The sequence below is a fragment of the Mauremys mutica genome, chromosome 12, assembly GCF_020497125.1.
Source record: "Mauremys mutica isolate MM-2020 ecotype Southern chromosome 12, ASM2049712v1, whole genome shotgun sequence".
Classification (NCBI taxonomy): Eukaryota; Metazoa; Chordata; order Testudines; family Geoemydidae; genus Mauremys; species Mauremys mutica.
The window spans coordinates 77,464,227-77,484,268 of NC_059083.1; the positions used below are offsets into that span (position 1 = coordinate 77,464,227).

At 48.7% G+C, this 20,042-nt stretch overlaps 1 protein-coding gene across 3 annotated transcripts in view; it reads left to right on the forward strand.

Annotated features, from left to right (window-relative positions):
• MAP2K6 (mitogen-activated protein kinase kinase 6) overlaps positions 1-20,042 on the forward strand; it is an 84,978-nt gene that overhangs the window by 57,854 nt on the left and 7,082 nt on the right. For 2 of the 3 annotated variants that reach the window (XM_044982991.1, XM_044982990.1), the window contains exons 10-12: positions 3,286-3,425; positions 7,781-7,826; positions 14,264-14,379. In XM_044982991.1, coding sequence (XP_044838926.1) covers positions 3,286-3,425; positions 7,781-7,826; positions 14,264-14,341 — 264 coding nt within the window. In that variant the 3' untranslated portion in view covers positions 14,342-14,379. The remainder of the gene's footprint in view (positions 1-3,285; positions 3,426-7,780; positions 7,827-14,263; positions 14,380-20,042) is intronic. The other variant, XM_044982992.1, reaches the window with a different exon arrangement.

Below are 20,042 nucleotides of genomic sequence, written 5' to 3' on the forward strand. Positions count from 1 at the left end.
GGCTTTCACTCCTGCCATGAATGTGGTAGTTCTCAGCCCAAAGATCAACATCTAAGGCTGCCCCCCCACCCCCAGTATTTTCTTCCTTAATTTTTGGGTAGATGTGGTGAGGGGAAGGATCAGGTAAGAGAAATTACCTCCATGTAATTTCACTTTCTTTTCCGGTGCCAAATGGTTTTCAAAAGTGACCCTTCTCTAGACCAGTGGTTCTCACCCTTTTTGGGCTCAGGACCCATTGGTAAATGTTTGTGGCCTGTCACGACCCAGTAAATAGTCTGGGGGTGGAGGCCCTGGGGTGGTTTAGGTCGGATCCTGCCCTCCATAGGGGTTGGGTCCTGCCCGGCACTTACCCCATCGTGGTGGCTCCTGTGCTGTGGGGATGGCTGGGCCTGGCTCTCTGCTCCAGTGGTTGCTACACTACTCAGGTTTGGCCTCGGTCCCCCTCACTTATCAAATCTGCATGAGTGGAATTGTGCCCTGGCTTGTGCGGTTGCAGTTCCACTCACTCAGCTCTGGCCTACCCAGAGTCCCATCATCATGATGGAAGGGCCCAACCCGACTGGTGCAGGGACCCCGGAGGCTGCAGTGTCTGGAGCGGGGAGGCGAGCCCAGCCAGCGACATGGGACAGGAGCCGCAGGAGCTGCCTTGCGACCCTTTGAAACGTTCTAGTGACCCAGTTTTGGGTCCTGACCCACGGGTTTAGAAACCCTGCTCTAGAGCAAGGGCAGCCCGTCTCTAATTATCTCCTGAACTGCAAGGTGAATTCCATTGAATCCAGTGAAAAACCACTGACACGCCTTCCGGGCAGGGTGGGCGGAATTTTAAAGGGCAAGAACTGTCTGTGGAACCTCCCTCAGCCAATTCCTGTCTTTTGGATCCCTGCAGTCGCACTGTGTGCCTTCATCATCCTCTCTAGAGAGGCAGGAGGGCCTGGTGATTAGGGTGTGAGCTTGAGAGACACAAGTTCAATCCTCCTGCTCTGTGTGACCTGAGGTAAGTCACGAGGGGACATTTTCAGAAGTGCTGAAATGTTTTAGGCCGTGAGAGTGAAGCTCCTAAATCACTTCCAAAAATGGGACTTAGGAGCTGAAGTCATGTAGAGATTTTTGAAAAATTTACCCTTAGCCCCCGTGCCTCCGTTTCCCATCTGTACAATGAAGTTAATAGCACTGCTGTACCTCCCAGGGGTGCTGTAAGGAATAATACAGTAATGATTGTGAGGTGCTCAGCCATGAAGGTAATGAGCACCTTAGCTAGGGAGTGGGATAGACAGCGGCTTGGGCTGGCTGTCCAATACAATCCCCTCCAAAGTCCTAGGAATGTACTCGATTAGGCCATGCCACCGCATGCGCTGTTGCAGCTATTTTTAGCACACAGGCTTGATCAGAGCTAGTATGTCCACCTCCAGCTGTGGCATAGATGTGCCCTGTGTGTTGGCTTTCCCCAAGAATAGCTGGCTGGAGCGATGTGAACTGGGGGGAACTCACTGACCTAGCAGGATAATTCCACCCATGCGCTGCCGGTGGGGCAGTGAGTGTAGGATGTGACCCTAGGTTGCTGCAGCCCTGTCCTTGGATAACTTGTGAGCTCAGGGCGTGCACAGTCTAGTTCTTGTGTTGGCACTGCACTCCCCTGGGGGGGGCCATCGCCCTGCCTAGCTCAGCACAAACCAGCAGAACTGGCCCCTTCTGCTGCACCCTGCACTTCCCCTGAGGCACAGAGAGTCCTGGGACTCTCCTGGTTGGTGCCTTAAAGACACAACTGAGCCCAGCGTTCCTAAAGTAAATTGCTTTAGGGTTCGACTGTACTGCTTAAAACTGAAAAGCAACTCTACTGTAACTTCAGCTGGCCAGCTGATGGCAGTACAAGCCAACGCTAGCAAAGGGCCTGAAATGCTGATCACGCAGCGTCCATCCCTACTCAGAGATTCTGTCGTTTCGGATCGTCTTTGATTTCAAAGATAAAAATAAACTCGGTGCTGATTAACTAGCAAAATCTGTTTTTAAACTCAGAATTGGAAGTTCTGTCCTGAGAGCCAGGAAAACTGGAGTTAAAGGGACATTGCCAACTTAAAAATCAGTCTTTGACCGCTGCTGTGACAAGTTAACACCTGAGAGTAGGGTAATGGAGAGAGATAAGAGAGGGAAAAGGTTTTATCTGAGATTTGTTCACTATTTGCATTTAACTTATTTGCTACATCGTCAGTTTCCCCTGTAGTTTGAGTGGGTCTTTCACACTGAATATTACATATGAAGAGAAAATTAGGAAATTATCATTGTACTTAGATTGTAAGATCTTTGTAGCACAGAACTGAACTTTCTGATCAGTATGTACAATACCTAGCACCGTGGTACAAAGAAGACAAAGAATAGTTAAGCTATGAGCTGACAGCGTGAATGCAGTACAGACACCGTGAGTCAGAATCCACCACTCCCTTCTTCCTGGTGGTGGTGATACACACTCGCTTTGCATGGGTGTGAATGACAGCATAGGGCAGGGATCGGCAACCTTTGGCACGCAGCTCGCCAGAGTAAGCACCCTGGCAGGCCAGGCCAGGCCGGTTTGTTTACCTGCCATGTCTGCAGGTTCGTCCGACTGCAGCTCCCAGTGGCCACAGTTCGCCGCTCCAGGCCAATGGGGGCGGTGGGAAGCGGTGGCCAGCACCTCCCTCGGCCCGCGCCCTTCCCGCAGCTCCCATCTGCCTGGAGCGGCGAACTGCGGCCAGTGAGAGCCGCGATCGGCCGAACCCGCGGACGGGGCAGGTAAACAAACTGGCCTGACCCGCCAGGGGCTTTCCCTGGCAAGCCGTGTGCCAAAGGTTGCCGATCCCTGGCATAGGGGTAGGGCAGTGGGGATTGAGTCCTGGAAGCATGAGATGAAGAGAGGGGGAAAAAAGTCATTCACTGATGTATCTGTTATGGGAAAAGGAAAATCAGTGTTCCCCCTTGACTGTATTTTAATACCGGTCCCACTAGTGTCCCTTGCAAAGCAAGAACCCGCTCCTATGTTCTGTTCTGGCAGGGGAGGAATTAAGCCTAAGTAATGGGGTACATCCTGATCTCTCCCGTCCCCAGCCCCCCCAGAGAGCAGTGCTGAGGGAAGGAATGTGCACTGTGTGCACACTTTGGAAATCGACAGAGCCAGTGATCGAACCCCACCCCAGTCCCACCCTTCATTACTGCAGGTGTCACTCGAGCTCTTCATGGGGCTTTAAAGCCAAGAAGCTGCAGGGGGGAAGCCTTCCCTGCTGACGTGCCGACGCCTGCCCCTCTCTCTCCCCCCAGATCGAGCTGGCGATCCTGCGGTTTCCGTATGACTCCTGGGGGACGCCGTTCCAGCAGCTCAAACAGGTGGTGGAGGAGCCGTCGCCGCAGCTTCCGGCGGACAAGTTCTCAGCAGAGTTTGTTGATTTTACCTCACAGTGGTAAGCGGGTCCCTCCTGGGCTCTGGCCAGGCACCCCCCACACTTGCAGGAAGCTCAGTCCAAGGCCGAGCCCTGTCTGCATGGAGTCTGTAGCTCTGACATATTTTCCTTGCGTTCAGTAAAGAGGCTCTAATGCTGGCTCTGTCACCTAGAACAAAGTAAAACGGAAGCCTCCTGCCCCAGGCCTGGAACCAGAATTGTCTGTCACTGGTCGGGTGTGGAAGGATATTGTGCTATCAGAGCCAATCTTAAGCCGAGCGTGCTGGTATAAACTCCCCACTGAGTGTGTGTGATGGCTCCCATCTTGGCCAGCACGAGGGATTGAACTGGGCACCTCCAGAATGTCTCTTTACAAGTCACAGCCCCAGCTAGCGAGCCAGGCTTTTTAGCCTAAGACTCTGGTATTCATATAACACGCACTGTCTATAGACATAAGGGAGAAATGCGAGAGAAAACTATGGCAAATCATTTCATCTTTAAAGGGGACACTAGCTAAGTCTGGGTCCCAAACTGGAACCCCTCTGAAGCAGTTGTGCTGACCTGGGGGATGTTTCCCCAGAGAGGAGATGGAGGAAGAGAGTTTTTCAAGCCACTGAATAATTAAACAAGCCAAGTCACTCCCGGTGCCGCTGTCGACGGGGAGCCGTGACCCGGGCCCTGGAATTGGCTCCGCTCTTTCCACAACAGGTGGCTCCCTGCAAGAGAAGATTCAGAAATGCACGTACCCCAGGCCCTGCACATCAGCAGCTCGCACTGTTTTCCTGTTCACGGACACGTGAGCCTGAGTGAACCTTCCGTAAGGCATCCAGGGCGGAACGTGTTTGGGCCTGAGAATGGCTGTTTCCTGTGGCTTTTAGGAAATGTAGCGCTGACCCTGAATGACCCCCCCACACCCCTCCCCCGGAGCCCCTGGGAAGCTGTGCCACAGAGAGTCTAGCTGAGGACAGTGGAAGTTCAGAGTTTACTCAGAGATCGGTCACATCGTCCTTTCGATCAGTGCAGGGGGCAGGCTCTGCTCTGGCTTACAGCAGGGCATCTGCGTTGATTTCAGTGGGGCAGGGTGGGCCAGGAGGTGAGCACGGAGAGAGGTCCAGGATCTGTGTTACAGACTCAGGAAGACTAGCACTGTCAGCAGGTTCAGAAGGCTGCATAAAAGACCGGATCCTTCCTGCCCCCTAAAATAGACTGGCATTTGTCCTTGTCCTGTGGTGCACTGTTTAGTAGCTTCTGGCAACAGCCCCATAGCATTTGAATGCTCCTCCCTTCACCCTCCCTGGAAACTACAATGGAGCCCCCCCCTTTCTTTTTTCCAGACACTGCAATGCCACATGCTCCTTGCCAAGTTGGCAGGTGGATGGCTGTTTGCATGGTCGCCAGGGAAGTGCTACAGGCTGACAAATGCAGAAATGTGAGACTGTTCCTGATCTCCTCTGCTGGTGCCCCAGGAAGGGGTTTATCAAACCAGCCCAGTAGACCTTAAGAAACAGCACTTTGGATTCTGCTTTGGGGCCCTGTTTACACCGGCCACATGTTCAAGTTTCCTGGAATTTATTTCCTCCTCTTACTATGCAGAATCAATCCCGTTTTCCTCACCTCTGCCCCCACACTCACCCACCCACACACACACACACCCAGTAGGGGGCAGTGACACCTACCCCTTTTGGAAGCTAAACACTGACATTCTCCTTTCTAGACAAACTTCCTTTCCTCCATCTCGCCTGCTTGCTGCTTTGTTATTGCGAGCTGGACAGCTTGTTGTTTTCCAAAGAATGCTGAGCTATTTGCTTTTGCAAGCCCCGTTTCTTGTTGCAGGTCACATGGACTTCACCAGCAGGTTTAAGAACAGGAAATCCAGATTGTTTGGTTATAATGATAATATCTTATCGTTTAGGACTTGCAAGCGACTACGTGTGCATCTCAGAGGGCCTGATTTAGCATCCACAATCTCACTTGACTTCTGTGGGAGCTGCTGATGCTCAGCACCTCTGAAAACCAGGCTCTTAGTGTCTTTGGCCTGTTTCAACATCACTGAACTCAATGGAAGAAGATTTGGACCCTTAATTTCTGGCCAGGATCAAATCTGGGGGTGTTAGGACACTGATCTTAAACAAGAAATATAGGAGGTGTTAAAGCAGCTCAGGGAACTGAAAAGAGAATTTGGCAGAACCAGAGATTCCATATTGCTGTGAACTCTATGGTCAGTGATGATCAGTAGTAGGTTTTGAAAGGCTTATTAAAGATTAACATTAAATTCCTTCAGTGATAACCTGCCACTGTATGCCGTGAGATTGGTAATCCAAAAACGAGTCTTTTCCATGAAGTCTAAGTTAACAAGAGCACAGACCAAATCCTGGATGAAAACACACCCAAGCTTTGAAGTTCACCTTTGTATCTCAGCTTGAAGGTACCTCATCTCTAGGCTTGAAGGATATGATGCATCTCTTCCCAGCCACTGGACACAATTAGCCGTTTTGACATGCATCATACAGTGCACCACGGTTACAGTAAACATGAGCTAACCATGTGCAGCAAGAGACAGGAAATATCAACTCAGCGGGCATCCATCACTTCCCTTGGGCCCGGCAAATCCCACAGTGGAGTGGCTTTTCATAGCTGAGGATCACACTTTTGTTTTGCTCAGTGTGACACCTTTCCCCATGGACGTGTCAAGATCTTTTAAAATCACTCCAAGCTTCTTCCCATAAATACACCATCAGGAAGTGAGTAGCGATTACGTCCTGTGATTAGAAGCTATTTTCTGCTGGAGGGAAACAAAAATAACCTCTCGGCCACCAGCCTCCCGAGCCATCTGCTGTAGTGGAGGAGACTAAAGGATGTTCCGTGTAACTGTCCCCGTGCCATAACTGAGATAAATAATAGCCAGGCCTGGGTTTCCAAGCCATTCAGTTCTCCACTCCCTTGCTGGAGCACTGAGGAGTTGTGAACTTCTGCAAGCCCTGATTTTAGCCCTGAATATATTCAGAGGGTCCCTTCAGAGCTCACCAGATGAGCAATGTGTTGGCTAGCGTGTATACTTTCTAGGGATGTACCTGTAGGAGTCAGAGCTCCTGGGTTCCTTTTCTGCCACTGACTTGCAGTTTGACTTTGGGTAAATCTCTTCACTGCTCTGCGTCTGGTACTTAACGTACCTTTCAGGGGTTATGGGAAGGTTAATTGGAGAATGCCTGCTGCAATGAGCTCATATGAACAGTGCTGTAGATAGACTAATTATTATCATGACGGTGTGTGTGTCACTCTCTCTTCATGATTGGCCTTCCAGGAGATAATCGTCCTGTTGCCACCACTAGAGCTGGGGCAACTGTTTGTTTTTGCAGTTGATGGCCCTGGCATTAGTCAGTGGCTCCATGGACCACAAGTGAGTGGTGCAGCTTGTCACCGTTATCTGTATGTATGTTGACCATCAGAGTCCATATCTAGCTCGAGGGGATTTTATTGAAACACAAAGTGCAGTAATTTCCCCTACCGCCATGCAGTTCTTGCCCTGGAGCTGAGCTGCTGCTGGCCGAGGGACTGAGAAACCAAGCATAGTGGCACAGTGAGGGTACAGGCCACTGGGCTGTCGTTGGGTCATGAACTGAGCGTACTGAGTCTGCAAGTTCTCGGGGCTCTGGGGCTGGCCACTTGGGGAATGAAGCTTGGCAAACGGAGCCACAAATAACGAATAGATCATCGAAAAGGAAGTAGCAGAGGGGGATAATTCAGAGAGGCCCATGGCTGCAGACGGATGTCATCATGAAAGTTTTAAAATGCAAGGGATCTGATGGGTGAGATGTGATCGCTAGAAGGCACAGGCTGCCAGATTTCTCCCAGGATGTCGGTGGGACTGCGAACAGAGCACGGCCCTAAATTTGTAGCATGTCTTTTTCTAGACGGAGTTTTGAATAAACCTGGAGTTGTGAAGTGAGAACATAAATGGGGAAAATAAGACTGCCTGGGAGGTCTGATCCAAAGCCCATTTGCAGTCAATAGAAAGACTCTGACTTCAAAGAGCTGTAGGCCAGCTCATTATTTGGTTCCTGATGAGACTGAATGAATCAGAGGAAGGATCTCAATGCTTCAGAGATGTGCAGTGGAACATGGTCTTCAGAAAATGGCGTCAGCTGTTCAGAGTCCTGTAAAGGCCAGGGTGACAGTGACACAAAACACGCTAACTGCTAGGAAATATAGAGTGTTCATATTCCAGTCACTGGAAGGTCCTGACATCTGAGGGCTGTTGATCAAGAATATGGATGCAGGACTTAAATCTTTGGGTATTTGAGTGGTGTATTTTTATGGCTTTGCTTAAATTACATACAAGGTATAATTCTCTTTTTCTTTCCTTTTCTTTCTTAAAGCTTGAAGAAGAATTCCAAAGAACGGCCAACGTACCCAGAGCTTATGGTGAGTGTGGCAAGGCTAAAGGTGCATGATAACCAGAGCTTAAAGCTTAGGTTTTCAAAAGTGACTAGTGATTCTGGATGCCCAACTTTTGAAAAAACCTTGAAGGGGCCTGATCGTCAGAGAGCAGATGCTCAGCATTTTCCAGGGATCCAGGCCCCTTTCGTGTGTCTGGAGTTGAGCACCCAAAATGTGAGGCACTCCCAAATCACTACTTGTTCTAGGAAATCTTGGCCTTAGTACCAAATTCGGTTCTTTATTACTTAGGTGCATTTCCCATTCAGATCAAAGGAAAATGTACGTGTATAACTAAGAGCAATATGTTTCCCTAAAGGCGTAATGGACCAAGAGTTTATGGGGAGTACTACTAGGATGGCTGAGGATGGGTTGGCAAAAGGCAAAACTCTCCGCTAGGATCTGCATGATGTCTTTCTACGCCCATCCTGAGCAGAGTTTTCATTGCTGTTCCACTTGGGCAGCAGGAGCAGAACGTGCAGCAGAGATTCATTGCCATGGCAACTTGGAGAGGAGGCCTTTGAACTGAATGATTTCCAGATGTTATTGGCCGGGATCAGCATGTGACCAAAACAATAATTCACTTACTGAATTTCTTCTGCTGCTTAGAATATATTTGCTTTGGGCAGGGCTGGGGGAAGCAACTGTGGGAAAAGATGAATGACGGGAGGGCAATGCAAGGTAATTGGTGTGCAGTGCTGAAAGAGGCTCAGAGGTCAAGTGTGCTTAGCTGCAGATGAACTCCCAGCGGTTAGGACACTGCTCTAAACTCAGCCAGAGCTGTAGGAACTGATTTGGCAAGAACAGGCTTTGCAGTGAGGTGTCCTGGACCTCCAGACTGGAGTTTGGTCAGAACCTCTCTCCTGATCTTCTGGAGCTACTTCTGCTCCTATTTCTGGTTAGAATCTGGAATTTCTGAGACCCGATGAAAACACGAGAAATAACAGAGCTGAATAGCTGCTTGTGAAGTTAACATCTCTCTCTCCCCTAGACATTCTGCTTGGTTTCTATTTTAGCCGAGTGCTTTGTCCATCCCCAGGTGCATGTCCCACTCCCTCCCTGCCATTTCCAGCACCTCTTCCATTTGCTGGGACGCGGGAAGGAAGTTATTCAGAAATGAAAGTATCCTCACCCATCACTTCCTCCGGCTCACTTTACGGGTCTTTGCGATACCCGCTGTAAGAGAGCTCTGAGGTTCCTAACTCTCGATAGGTGTTAGCTGTGCTGGAAGGTCAGGCGCCTTTTAAAAATTAATCGTAAGCAGGGAGTAATTCCTGGGGCATTTTTGCTGGGCTCTTTATATAGAGATCGACTTTACATGCAGCTTTGCTTGCACACCGACTTTCAGACAAAGGGAGGACCAAATGTTTTTATTTTTTATGATTGAATAAATAGATATGTAGAGAGAGAGCAAATCTCAGACCTTTGCCAAATGGCCTTTTATCAAAAAGGTTCACCGGAGTAGATTTTTCTGTTGCAGCATAAAGCCCATTGGCAGCTGCGCTCATGTCTATTGAATTAGGCTCTTGGATCACCTTTCCAACATATCTCAACACTGTGGTATTTTACGGCAGACGTTAATGTTGTGAGGTCCTGTGGTTTGGGGGTGTTTTTTTTCTCTCCTGTTCTCTTATGGCATTACGAGTTGCGGTACTGGAATGGATTTGTCTTTTTAGAACAAGACTGCTCTTTGCTTTCCTGTGGAATTGAGGTTTCTCATGGAAAATGTGACTCTGTGTTCTCTGACTTGAGCAGCGGGAAAACAGATACTGAGGGTCTGTGCTTAATTCTATTTTCAAACCTGCTTCCCCAGGTGAAATGGAGCATGAAACAATGAAAGGAATCCCCCTCCCGCGGCTTGCAGGCTCTCAAATACATCCTAGGTCACGTGGAGGTGGCTTCGGGCCATTAGCTTTGGGCACCGTTCTCTTCCAGCCAGTGGCTGAGGTTGAGATCCTGCAGGGATCAGCATGTGACCAAAACCATCATGGGAACTGTTGCAAGAATTGTTCACGGGGCACTTGTGAAAAGTGACTAGGTCACTTGGTGCATCTCTCCCTAGCCCCTGCTCATATAATGGCACAGTTTGAGTCAAGTGACTATCGCTGATCAGCAGAAACGATCTCCGGGCTCTTATCTCCTGTCTCATGCCTGCGTGAGCCCTGTTCTCTGCTTAAAATCTACGCCTCTCTCAAATGTTCCTCCTCCTCCTTACAGTTATGTCTCTGAACCTTTTTACATGCTGCTCCCTATGCTCGGAGTAGCCTCTAGTGCATCAAGCTACATCACTCTCCTCTTTCAAATCCACCCTAAGACAGCTCACTTCTTCCCTCTTCCAACCATCCTCTCCTGTCTCCACTCGGTCAATGCAGTAGACTAAAAAATAATTTTGATCTGCATTAGCAAACAAATCTTATAATGCAGGTGCCAAGCCTAAACAATCACAGCTCCCACGGCATCCTCACGTGCATTGTCCATCCATTGTCTGATTTAGGTTGTAAGCGTATTGACAAAGGGACTTTACTGACAGATGCAAGACAGCAAAGTCAAATAAAACAAATACAAACTAGATTAGCAGCAGTGCTTTCGGATCTGGATTGAGACGCAATGACAGGACGGTACTTGGAACCTGAACTGGAGTAGAGGGTGTTGCAGGGCTGGGTGGAGGGGCATCCGGAGAGCTGCAACGAAGCCCTGAACTGGAGTATGGGTGTGGCAGGGTTGGACTGGCAGAGTCGGGCAGGGGCCTGGGGTTACAGCAGGTGTTGCAGGTCAGGATTACGGTTCTTTGGCGGAGCTGGGTACACTTTAGACATTGTCATGTAGTCAGGCTGCGCTCCGTGCTCTTTGCCCCTCCCTTTTATGAGCCGAACGTTCGTGTTGTAAAGCCAGCCAAGCAAAGAGCCTTTTTCTCTCCAAGAGGCGAGCTGCACATTTTGACACATCTGCTGTTTCCCCCATGGCTTGGCAGGGCATTTCTGCAGCAAGCGCAGAGAAACAAAAAGCAAAACCACACCCAGGCTGAGTCTCAAGCGAGTGTGGGGAGGGACTTCCCCACCCAACAGCTCGCTGTCGCGTGCATCAGAAGCTGAAGGGAATAGCAGGGACCCCTGTGCCAGGAAGCGTCAATGTAGCCAACTCCAGTTGAATTGTTCCCATATCATCAGCGAGACGTTTTGAAGGATTTTGACAAAGTCTTTAAATGCCAGACAAATTCAGATTTGGGGGTGGGGTGCGGGGTTCTTGGATTGCAATTAGCAGCTAAGATTGCCCAGCAGGAGTTTTGGAGGATTGTTTACACAGAGTGAGTGGGTATGATCCTGGCATTTCTGTCAGGGTGCTGTAAGAAGCTTTTATTTTTGCAGAGTAAGGGTGAAGGAAATGATCTGAAAAGTAGATTCTTCCAAATCCTCAGCCTAGCATCCAGTGCCAGTAGCTCAGATAAGCACTGGGGAGATGGGTAAGGGCCAGATCTCCTCCCCCCGAACTCAAGCAGTGATTGCCATGCCCTGCTGTTTTGTGTAGGGGGACTGAGGGATCTGTGCAGTGGCATATCTCTCCCGTGCTGGCTTTGCCTATTGCGGTTCCATATAACTCCCACTACACACAGATGTGGGGGTGTCACTACCTGCATGCAACAGCAAGGAATATTCAGCAAAAACTTGGTAACACGTGCCGGGGACTGGAAAGTTCAGCGCAGGTCACTGAGCACAGGGAATCGTGGCTACTTGCTCCGAAACTGACACCCACTGGAATGGGTGTAATGCAGGACAGCATGTAGCCTGCAGTGATTAAATGAGCAAACAGGGCTTGTGAAAAAGTCACTGCCTGCCAAAATAGCCTTTGCTCATTCATTATGAAGGCGGGAGAGGGGAGGGGAGGAGGGGAACAGGAGATAGAGGGAAGAGTGGAAGGTGGGTATTATAACACAGCAAAATGTCCAGGAAAACATTCTAAAATGGATGAAAACTTAGAAATATGAAGCCTCATTGCAGCCCTGGTCTCTCAGATCTGCTGAGGTGTCAGAGATTTTATTGCTCCTTGCACTAGCAAGTCTAATACATCGCACCTTGAGCCAGATTTATTAGCTATAGTCCCTGCTGTGCCCCTGCATTTGGACGGGCGCACAACTGGGTGCCTAACTAGCCACATGTATGTGAACTCACCTGGCTTCACTGCAGCAATTTCATGTGCAAATTACTGGCACAAAGAGTGACACAAGTGTGTGGCCATTATGCACGTGGACCTCTGTCCATAGTCTTTAAAAATCTGGCTGTTTCCCACTGGACTGCCAAATGCTGGGACTGGACAACAGGGGCTGGATCACTTGATGATTGTCATGTTCTGTTTGTTCCCTCTGGGGCACCTGGCATTGGCCGCTGTCGGCAGACAGGATACTGGGCTAGATGGACCTTTGGTCTGACCCAGTGTGGCCATTCTTATGTTCTGATGAACCAATAGTAAACCAACCTGGATGTACGTTAGAGATACCTGCAGTGTAGTCTATGGGACCCTGGTGTGCAGTCCCTCTCATTCTCAATATTGCTGTGGCGTACAGGCAAGAGTAGGCAATGGACATCTGTGTTTTTAGGTCTGTGCAGGGTGAACCAACACAAGTCATGGTGGAGTATTGCATGCCGGGATTTTTGGTCTCCATGGGTCACACCTTCTATCTTAAGGTGGAGATTGCCAGCTGGAACCTGGGTCATGCACCCATATTGACCTGTCTGTGAGGGGTACTTACTTGGTTTCCATCAGAGTAGTGTCTGAGCACCCCAGTTTATCTTCCCAACACCCCTGTGAGGTTGGGGAGTTATATGATCTCCACATTACATCCAAGGAGTTGAGACACAGAGAGATTGGCCCAAGCCAGACTTTGTCAGAATCGAGCATTGAATCCAGCACCCCCATGCAATGGCAGTCTGCTTGATTTTATGCACATTTGTGTTTGGACTATAAGCTCTTTGGTGCAAGGATTGTCTTTTGGATTCTATGCACAGTGTGGTCCTGGGCCCTGACTGGGCGCATAGGCTCTCCGTTCAGTGCAAATAAATAATAACTGGTCGTTAGATAAGCCTCATCCAGCTTCTGGCAAATTGCAGTGATGGTGCTGCTGCGTTGCCCAAAGCCTTGGTGATTTCTGGCTTCAGTGAATTGATCTCACCCACTGAGATGCAGCCCTCAGTAGCAAACATTAGTTTCTGGTCAAAGTAGGGTTTGGGATTGTTTTGTTTCGTGTTTTGCTTTTTGCACATATTTTTCCATTGACAGAATTGTAGACAGAGCCTCCGGCAGGATGCCTTAATATGTTAGTTACAATTAAGTGTTTAAACAGATAGCTGTTTATCATTTTCCAGCCAGCGTGGCTTTCCTCTTTGCTGAGTGGTTAAGAATGAAGTAGCCTTCTCCTGCTGGGAGACTTAACAGTTGCCGATGGGAAGGAATAAGACCCAGAACTGAGCAGAGGGAAAAGAATAAATAAATAAAATTGGAAGCTTGGTAAATATTCACTGCAGACGCAGTCTGCCTGATAGGCTTTTCCCTGCGAACATTTACACATTTGTGGAACTGTACTCATGCTGTTAGTCCCGTTTCTGTGAATTCAGCGGGAGCATGCTCTTCGAATGCATACCCCTAGCGAACGCATGAATATCTTCCCTGACAATGGGAGTGTGAATTCAACTGAGAGATGTCTGGGTCTGCTAAAATAAGGGATAACATCTTTCTTTCTTTCTTTCTTTCTTTCTTTCTTTTTCTTTTTCAAACCGTTCAGTGATCCAGTGCCGTTGATGTATAATATAGTCCGTTATTTGAAAGAGACAAATTCAAGGCTAATGGGCCCAGCATTTTTCTGACCTTCCTTGTTTTTCCTTGGGCCCAAAGCATCCTTCTAAACCTGTATCTCCTGTGATCTTCTATTGTGCCATGTTGTTCACACATTGCACCATTTTGTTCCCTTTGTTGTCGGCTTGTCAGGACGTTTCCATCTATTCCTACCCACATGGGGTTCACGTGCCCTGATGGTCACTTTGTAATTCTTAGATGAAAGGTGCTGACAAAGTGTTATAATTATTAGTTTTTTCATCTGGTGCAAGAGGGGGATCCGTTCTATTTTACACACACTCTCTCTCTCTCTCTCTCTCTCTCTCTCTCTCCATTCCAATACTGCTAATCTCTGCCAGGACTGAGGGTCAGTAGACAGGAGCTAGAGAGCCAGAGAAAACTGCATTTTCCAGCCCAGGCATGATATCTACTTACCCACCTGAATGACACCATTGTGGTGCTAGTAGGGGAAGCAATGTTGTTTAACTAGGAAGACTTTTCCCCAAGAGTAGAATTTTGCCAGGCTGACATTGAGGGTATCAGCTCGGTGTTTTGATTTGAATAGTACATTTTAATACGTTCTCTTTTCTTTTCTTTCCCAGCAACACCCTTTCTTCACCCAGCACGAATCCAAAGAAACAGACGTGGCTTCTTTTGTAAAACACATCCTGGGAGACTGAGAAATGGACTTGTACATGATTTGCCCTTCTGTGGACTGGTGGGTTTAGGGGAAGAGGTGTGCGGCGGGTCTTGGTCACGAAAGCACCAATAGAAAGTCGCCTTTTTAAAAAAAAATTAAAATCCCCGCCTCTCCAATGTTTTAAAGGGTTCTTTGGTATCCATAGTGACATAGAGAGAACTGGTTAGTGAAATGAATTTTAATAAGGTTGGCACCCTTCAAACAAATGAAATAATTTTTAACAAGGGTGATTGAAATATTTAATGACAGTCAAGATTCCTCCCGCCCCAACTTTCTCCTCAACCTCCTTCCCTTGTTTCTGTCAAATTGCTTTTGTCATGGTAATAGGTGCTATGGTAGTCATGAAGTTGTATGTAGATTTATATTTTGTCCCTTCCATTATTTTAATATTTATGTTAAGTGCTTGATTGAATAGATTTCTGTTTTATATGAGAATGAACGTGTGATGATAATGATGAAAATGAGGCCACGGCAAGCAATATTTATAGGGCTTTGCTGTGAAAAGGGTTAAAAGGAGAAAAGGAAAGAAAAAAAAAGAAGCCTGTATGTTGTGGAAAACTATTTAATGTGCATTGTTAAAGAATTTTTAACAAGGATCTTGGGTCAAATGCCGGGGCTACCTCGGAAAACATGCTGAGGGGATTGATAGGATCTCACATGGTTCTCATGGAGTTTGTGGTGCATTCCCAGCGCACTGCGTTGCTAAATCCTCGGGTTCCAGCTATTTATACAAGTGTCTGAAAGACAGCGATGTCCTGAGGCAGAAGCGTAGTGACTGGAACTAATGCAGGGAGGAAAGATTTGTTTTAAAGTGCGTGGCAATGTGAAGAGGCATTTGCTGATCCCTCGCTTGGCTATGAATTTGGGAGTGTTCCATAGAGAACCTTGTGCTGACTTTAGAGTTCAGGTTTTGTGGTGGTTTTGGCCTTAGAAGGGAGTTTTCCTGTCCTCCCTGAACAGAAAGGAACATTATGGATGGCTGGATATCTGCAAAGAGGGGGAAGCAAAGACAGAGGATTACGTCCCAGGGTGGGTTTCCAAAGTTCCTAGCACTACATAGACAGAAATCCCCTGAATTTACCCACAGTCATTTGAAACGCTAGCGAGCTCCGCAGGAACTCCTGCTGGAGTGCGGTTTGATCCTCATCCAGGGCTGGTCAGGATGATGGATGCAGCTGTGCATGTTGGGCTATAGCACACGCTACAGGTGCCCCTAGCAGGGTTTCAGTCTGGGAAAACCCGCAAGGAAACCACAGCTACACCGATACCAGAAGCTTGTTGCCGTCGGACGTGGTCCGCAAAGAAAACGGCTAGCCAAGGGGGAAGAGCATCGGAGATGTCAGGATGGGAGGGGAAGACAGCACTCTCGTGTTAACCCGGTAACAGGTGCTCTGTAGGGTGAGCAGATGGATCCTAGTTCTGCTCTCCGTGACTCCACTGACTCCGGATTCACACTGGTGTCACTGAGCAGAACATGGCCTGAGCAGCTTTCCTGGCTTGGCTCTTTCACTGCAGTCCGGTCTCTGTGCCTTGTCTCCCTTGATCTCTTCCCTCTCACCCTCCCAGCTAGGCAGAATGCGTGTGTGTGTGAGATGTCTCCCCGCTCTGTCTTTTAAAAGCCTCCCATCGCAGCGCTATGCCTCTCTGCTGGGAGGGTCACAGACAGAAGCTCCAGATTTGCCGATTTGGAAGCTGAATCCCATGTTGCTCCGGAACAGCCGGGAAAATTGGTGCTATGCCAGTCAGGAGAGCTCCTCTCCCCCAGCTTATGTGCCGAAGGCAGCCTTTTCTATTGCATCATGGGAAACAGAAAGCTCCCGCTGTGACCCAGTCATAGGCCTCCCCTGCATTCGTTTCCCTTTCTCGCCCGTATTAGGGGAAGGAAGATCCATTCAGGCAGAGCTAGGGTTGGGAGAGGGAAAGTCATATGAAAACCCACAGCAGCCCTAGCTGAAATCCCTCGAAATCCATTCAGGCCCAGAAAGGAACTGCACGAAGAGTAATCTCGCTGCGGCACAAGACTCAGGGCCAAGTTCTGCCTCGTTTCACCCTCTCCACCAGATGTGTAAATGGGCGTAACTCGGTGGACGAGCCCAAAGCGTCCCTTTGTGAAGTGATCCCACTCCCCAAGGCTGCCGTGTTCCTTTGCAAGGTCAGAGAGGGAGGATGGTAACTTGCATTGCATCTGTCCGGGGGGGGGTCATTAGTCATTGGAGACAGCACTGCTCTGTTTATGGGAGTTCTACCGTCTCGTTCATCAGGATCCCGTCATTCTGCGCCACGTACTTGCTACGTCCGTCGTTTGAGGAGGCTCTGGAGGGTTCAGAAGCTGGATTGCGGGATAGTTCCCCGGGGGGGCGCAGTGTCCTGAAGAATTAAATTGGTTGCAAAGACTTTGGGTATGTCTGTGCTATAATCGCAGGGCGGGGCTGCCATTTGCGCTTGGGTCCCGGAGATGTGAAGCTGCAGCAGTGTGAGCTGCAGATTGGGCTAGCTCAATGAATAATTAACCAGGGTTCCAGGCAGGTTTGCACAGCCTGCTCTGAAAGTCATGCTGCCTCGGTTTCCCTGTTCTAGGAGCTATGCTAGCTAAATTAGAGCTAGCTTGGGTCTGTCTGCTCGAGCTGCAGACGTGCCCCGTGAGTACAGTATCTCAATACCCTTTGTGTGAAGAGGTTCCTTGCTTTCCAGCCCAAGCACCCTTTTGTAAGTATAATCTCCCTCTCGCATGATTCCAGGGGGAACTTCCAAGGAGATGTTTTGTTGCAGATGAAACACAGGGTTCGTTTACATTTCAGTGTCGTTTTAAAGGCCACAGGGGGCTCATAATCTGCACCCTGGTTTTCAGCTTTGTGTGCGTGTCTTTTCTCTCTCTCACTTTCGCATAGACTCCAAGCTGTTTTGATTGATTGTCTTCAGCTGCAGCGAAAGTCCAGCCAGCCAGCTTATAGAGCTGGTTCCAGCGTCAGTTCTCACTTGAAAAACATGACATTTAAAACCAGCCTTTGTTTTCCTGCATATGGATCTGATGCTTTCGTTAAAGATCGGTTTTGCCTCGTTTCTCTTGGATATAAGTCTCATTTGGATACCACATTCCCTTGACCTCAAGCACCTTTATTCCAGTGCCATGGTAACTGACGGGTTGAATTTATGTGATACCGTCAAAGATCAGTATTAACAGCAGATACTAATATCCTCAGCATTTTCCAACAGAAAACTAATGTCAGTGTTGTATGCAGTTAGCAACCCTATAAACTGAATCGTGCATGGCTCAACACTACAGGTCGAGTGTTTTCTTTTATGCTTTTTACTCTTGTGATGTTTGGTTCATCCAAACTCTTCTTAGTTTAATGACATTAAAACAAGAAAGAAGGAATATTGAAAAGAAACAGTCACCCCATTCCTCTATCTAATGTTCAAAAGCCTGAGTCTCTGCTGCCTTTCACCTTGGGTAGGTGATTCACTTGAATCATTGCAGAGTAAGTGTAAATTGCTACGGGTGGTGTGACTGGGAAATTCTGGTTGAGCAGCATTACGCACCCATTTTGCCCAGTATAAATGACCGTGCTAGGTGCGGGTCAGTGGAGAAATCTGATTTGCTCTGTATCTCCACATCCATCTTGGGCAACTATCAAAACAAAACTTGTAACATCTGGGGATCATTTGACACCTGCTATAAGTACTGTACCACAGGTAGCCTTGGAGGAAGCATGACCTAGTGGTGTGAGCACAAGTCTGGGAGCCAGGATTCCTTAAGTGCTTAGATTACCATTGTGGTGGCTCTTTTACTAACACTGTGGTAGTGGGCAGGTGTGTAATCTCTGCTGTGGTTTCCCCATCTGTAAAAATAGAGATAACTCCACCTGCCAAGATGAGTGTGTTGAGGGTTAATTGTGTGGCTCATGCAGTGAAGGTAATAACTGGAGATATACCAATCTCCTAGAACTGGAAGGGACCTTGAAAGGTCATCAAGTCCAGCCCCCTGCCTTCACTGATTTTGCCCCAGATCCCTCAGTGGTCCTCTCAAGGATTGAACTCACAACCCTGGGTTTAGCAGGCCAATGCTCAAACCACCGAGCTATCCCTCCCCCCCCTAGGTTTCTGTCAGCAGCTTCCCAAGACTCTATTTCTGGATATCACAAGAGGTCCCTCACTCCATCACACACACTCGGCTGGGGCTGGGGTGCGTTGATTGCTGTTGTTTGTATGGTAGGATTTTGTTGGAGCTGAGGACAAATCGCCATTGGTTCTGGAGAAGATTTTCCTAGGCAGCACACGAGACTTTACACAGAGATCCGCATGGTGTTTGTCCTTCCTTTTACCGCGTTTGCTGGCTGTTGGAGTCGTTCCTAACTCACGCCCACCGGGGCTGGGTTTGTGGTGGTGGAGTGGCAGTGTCTGGATGCAGCCTGCCCACATGGTGTGGAGGCAGGGGGCGCTAGAGAGGGCATTGCTCAGAAGTGGCACTTTAACTAGGGAAGCATGCGCTCCCCCACGTGCCCCGTGGCACGTCGGCAGGTGAGAGAGTGGGGTGTAGCCATGCCAGTCCTCCGAGTCGTGCTCTCTGTGGGGTGTACAGTGCTGCTGCCCTACACCTTTTGCTCAAGAAGCCCTGGCTCAGCTAGCTGGCAGCCTTCTGCATGTGGGCACTGATAACGAAGGAGCTCCCTGCACCCCTTTCCCTGCCCACCTCGCACAGCCACCGAGGGGCAGCCAGAATATGGCCCAGGGCTCTTTGCCGCAGGAGCAAGCCAAGGAGGCCCTTGTGCGAATACAAAGGCGTCATGCCAACACCACCCTTGTTCCCTTCAGCACCAGATGATATGTGGTGTGAAATGAGGATTGTGTCTACACTATAGATTCCAGCAGAAAGAGGCAGTGGGTGGAGCGGGAGGGATGTAGTGCAGAGGGAGCACAAAGGCATTTACACACACAAGAGGGGAGGGATAGCTCAGTGGTTTGAACATTGGCCTGCTAAACCCACAGTTGTGAGTTCAATCCTTGAGAGGGCCATTTAGGGAACTGGGGTAAAAATCTGTCTGGGGATTAGTCCTGCTTTGAGTAGGGGGTTGGACTAGATGACCTTCCAACCCTGATATTCTATGAAACATGGCCAGTATTTCTTGCTGTTTGCTTCAGTAGAAGAGTCTGCCTCAAACCTTTCATAGAAATTATCAATGGGAAAGACCTGCTAGGCCATCTTATCCATTCCCCTACCAATGCAGCATGGATCCTTGCAGCCCATTCACTAGTGTTTGGTCCAGTGTAGTTGTAAAAGTCTCAAGCAGAACCACTTCTTGTCCCTGCTGCAAAAAACACGTCAAAATGCTCCTTGGCCCCTCTTCCATCTCATTGATGTCCATCTCCTGTGAACCATCCTTGGTGCTTGCAGATGGAGATCATCACATCCCTCCTAGGTTAGCGTGCCCCTAAACCTGCCAAAAAATCACCCCCTTCCAGCCTCTTACATATTTTTGCTTTTCATTGAATTTCCTCCAATTTATTGACATCTTCCAGTTACCAGGCAGTGAGTTATATTCAGTTTTGTTACTGGGAGCGGGCTCAAGACAAACACTGGTCTGCATGGGGGGAATATTGCAGAATATTTACTGCTATTAATGGAGTAAAATCTCCTGTCCCTAAAAATGGGAAGGAGACTGGGCTATAGATTCTCAGCTGGC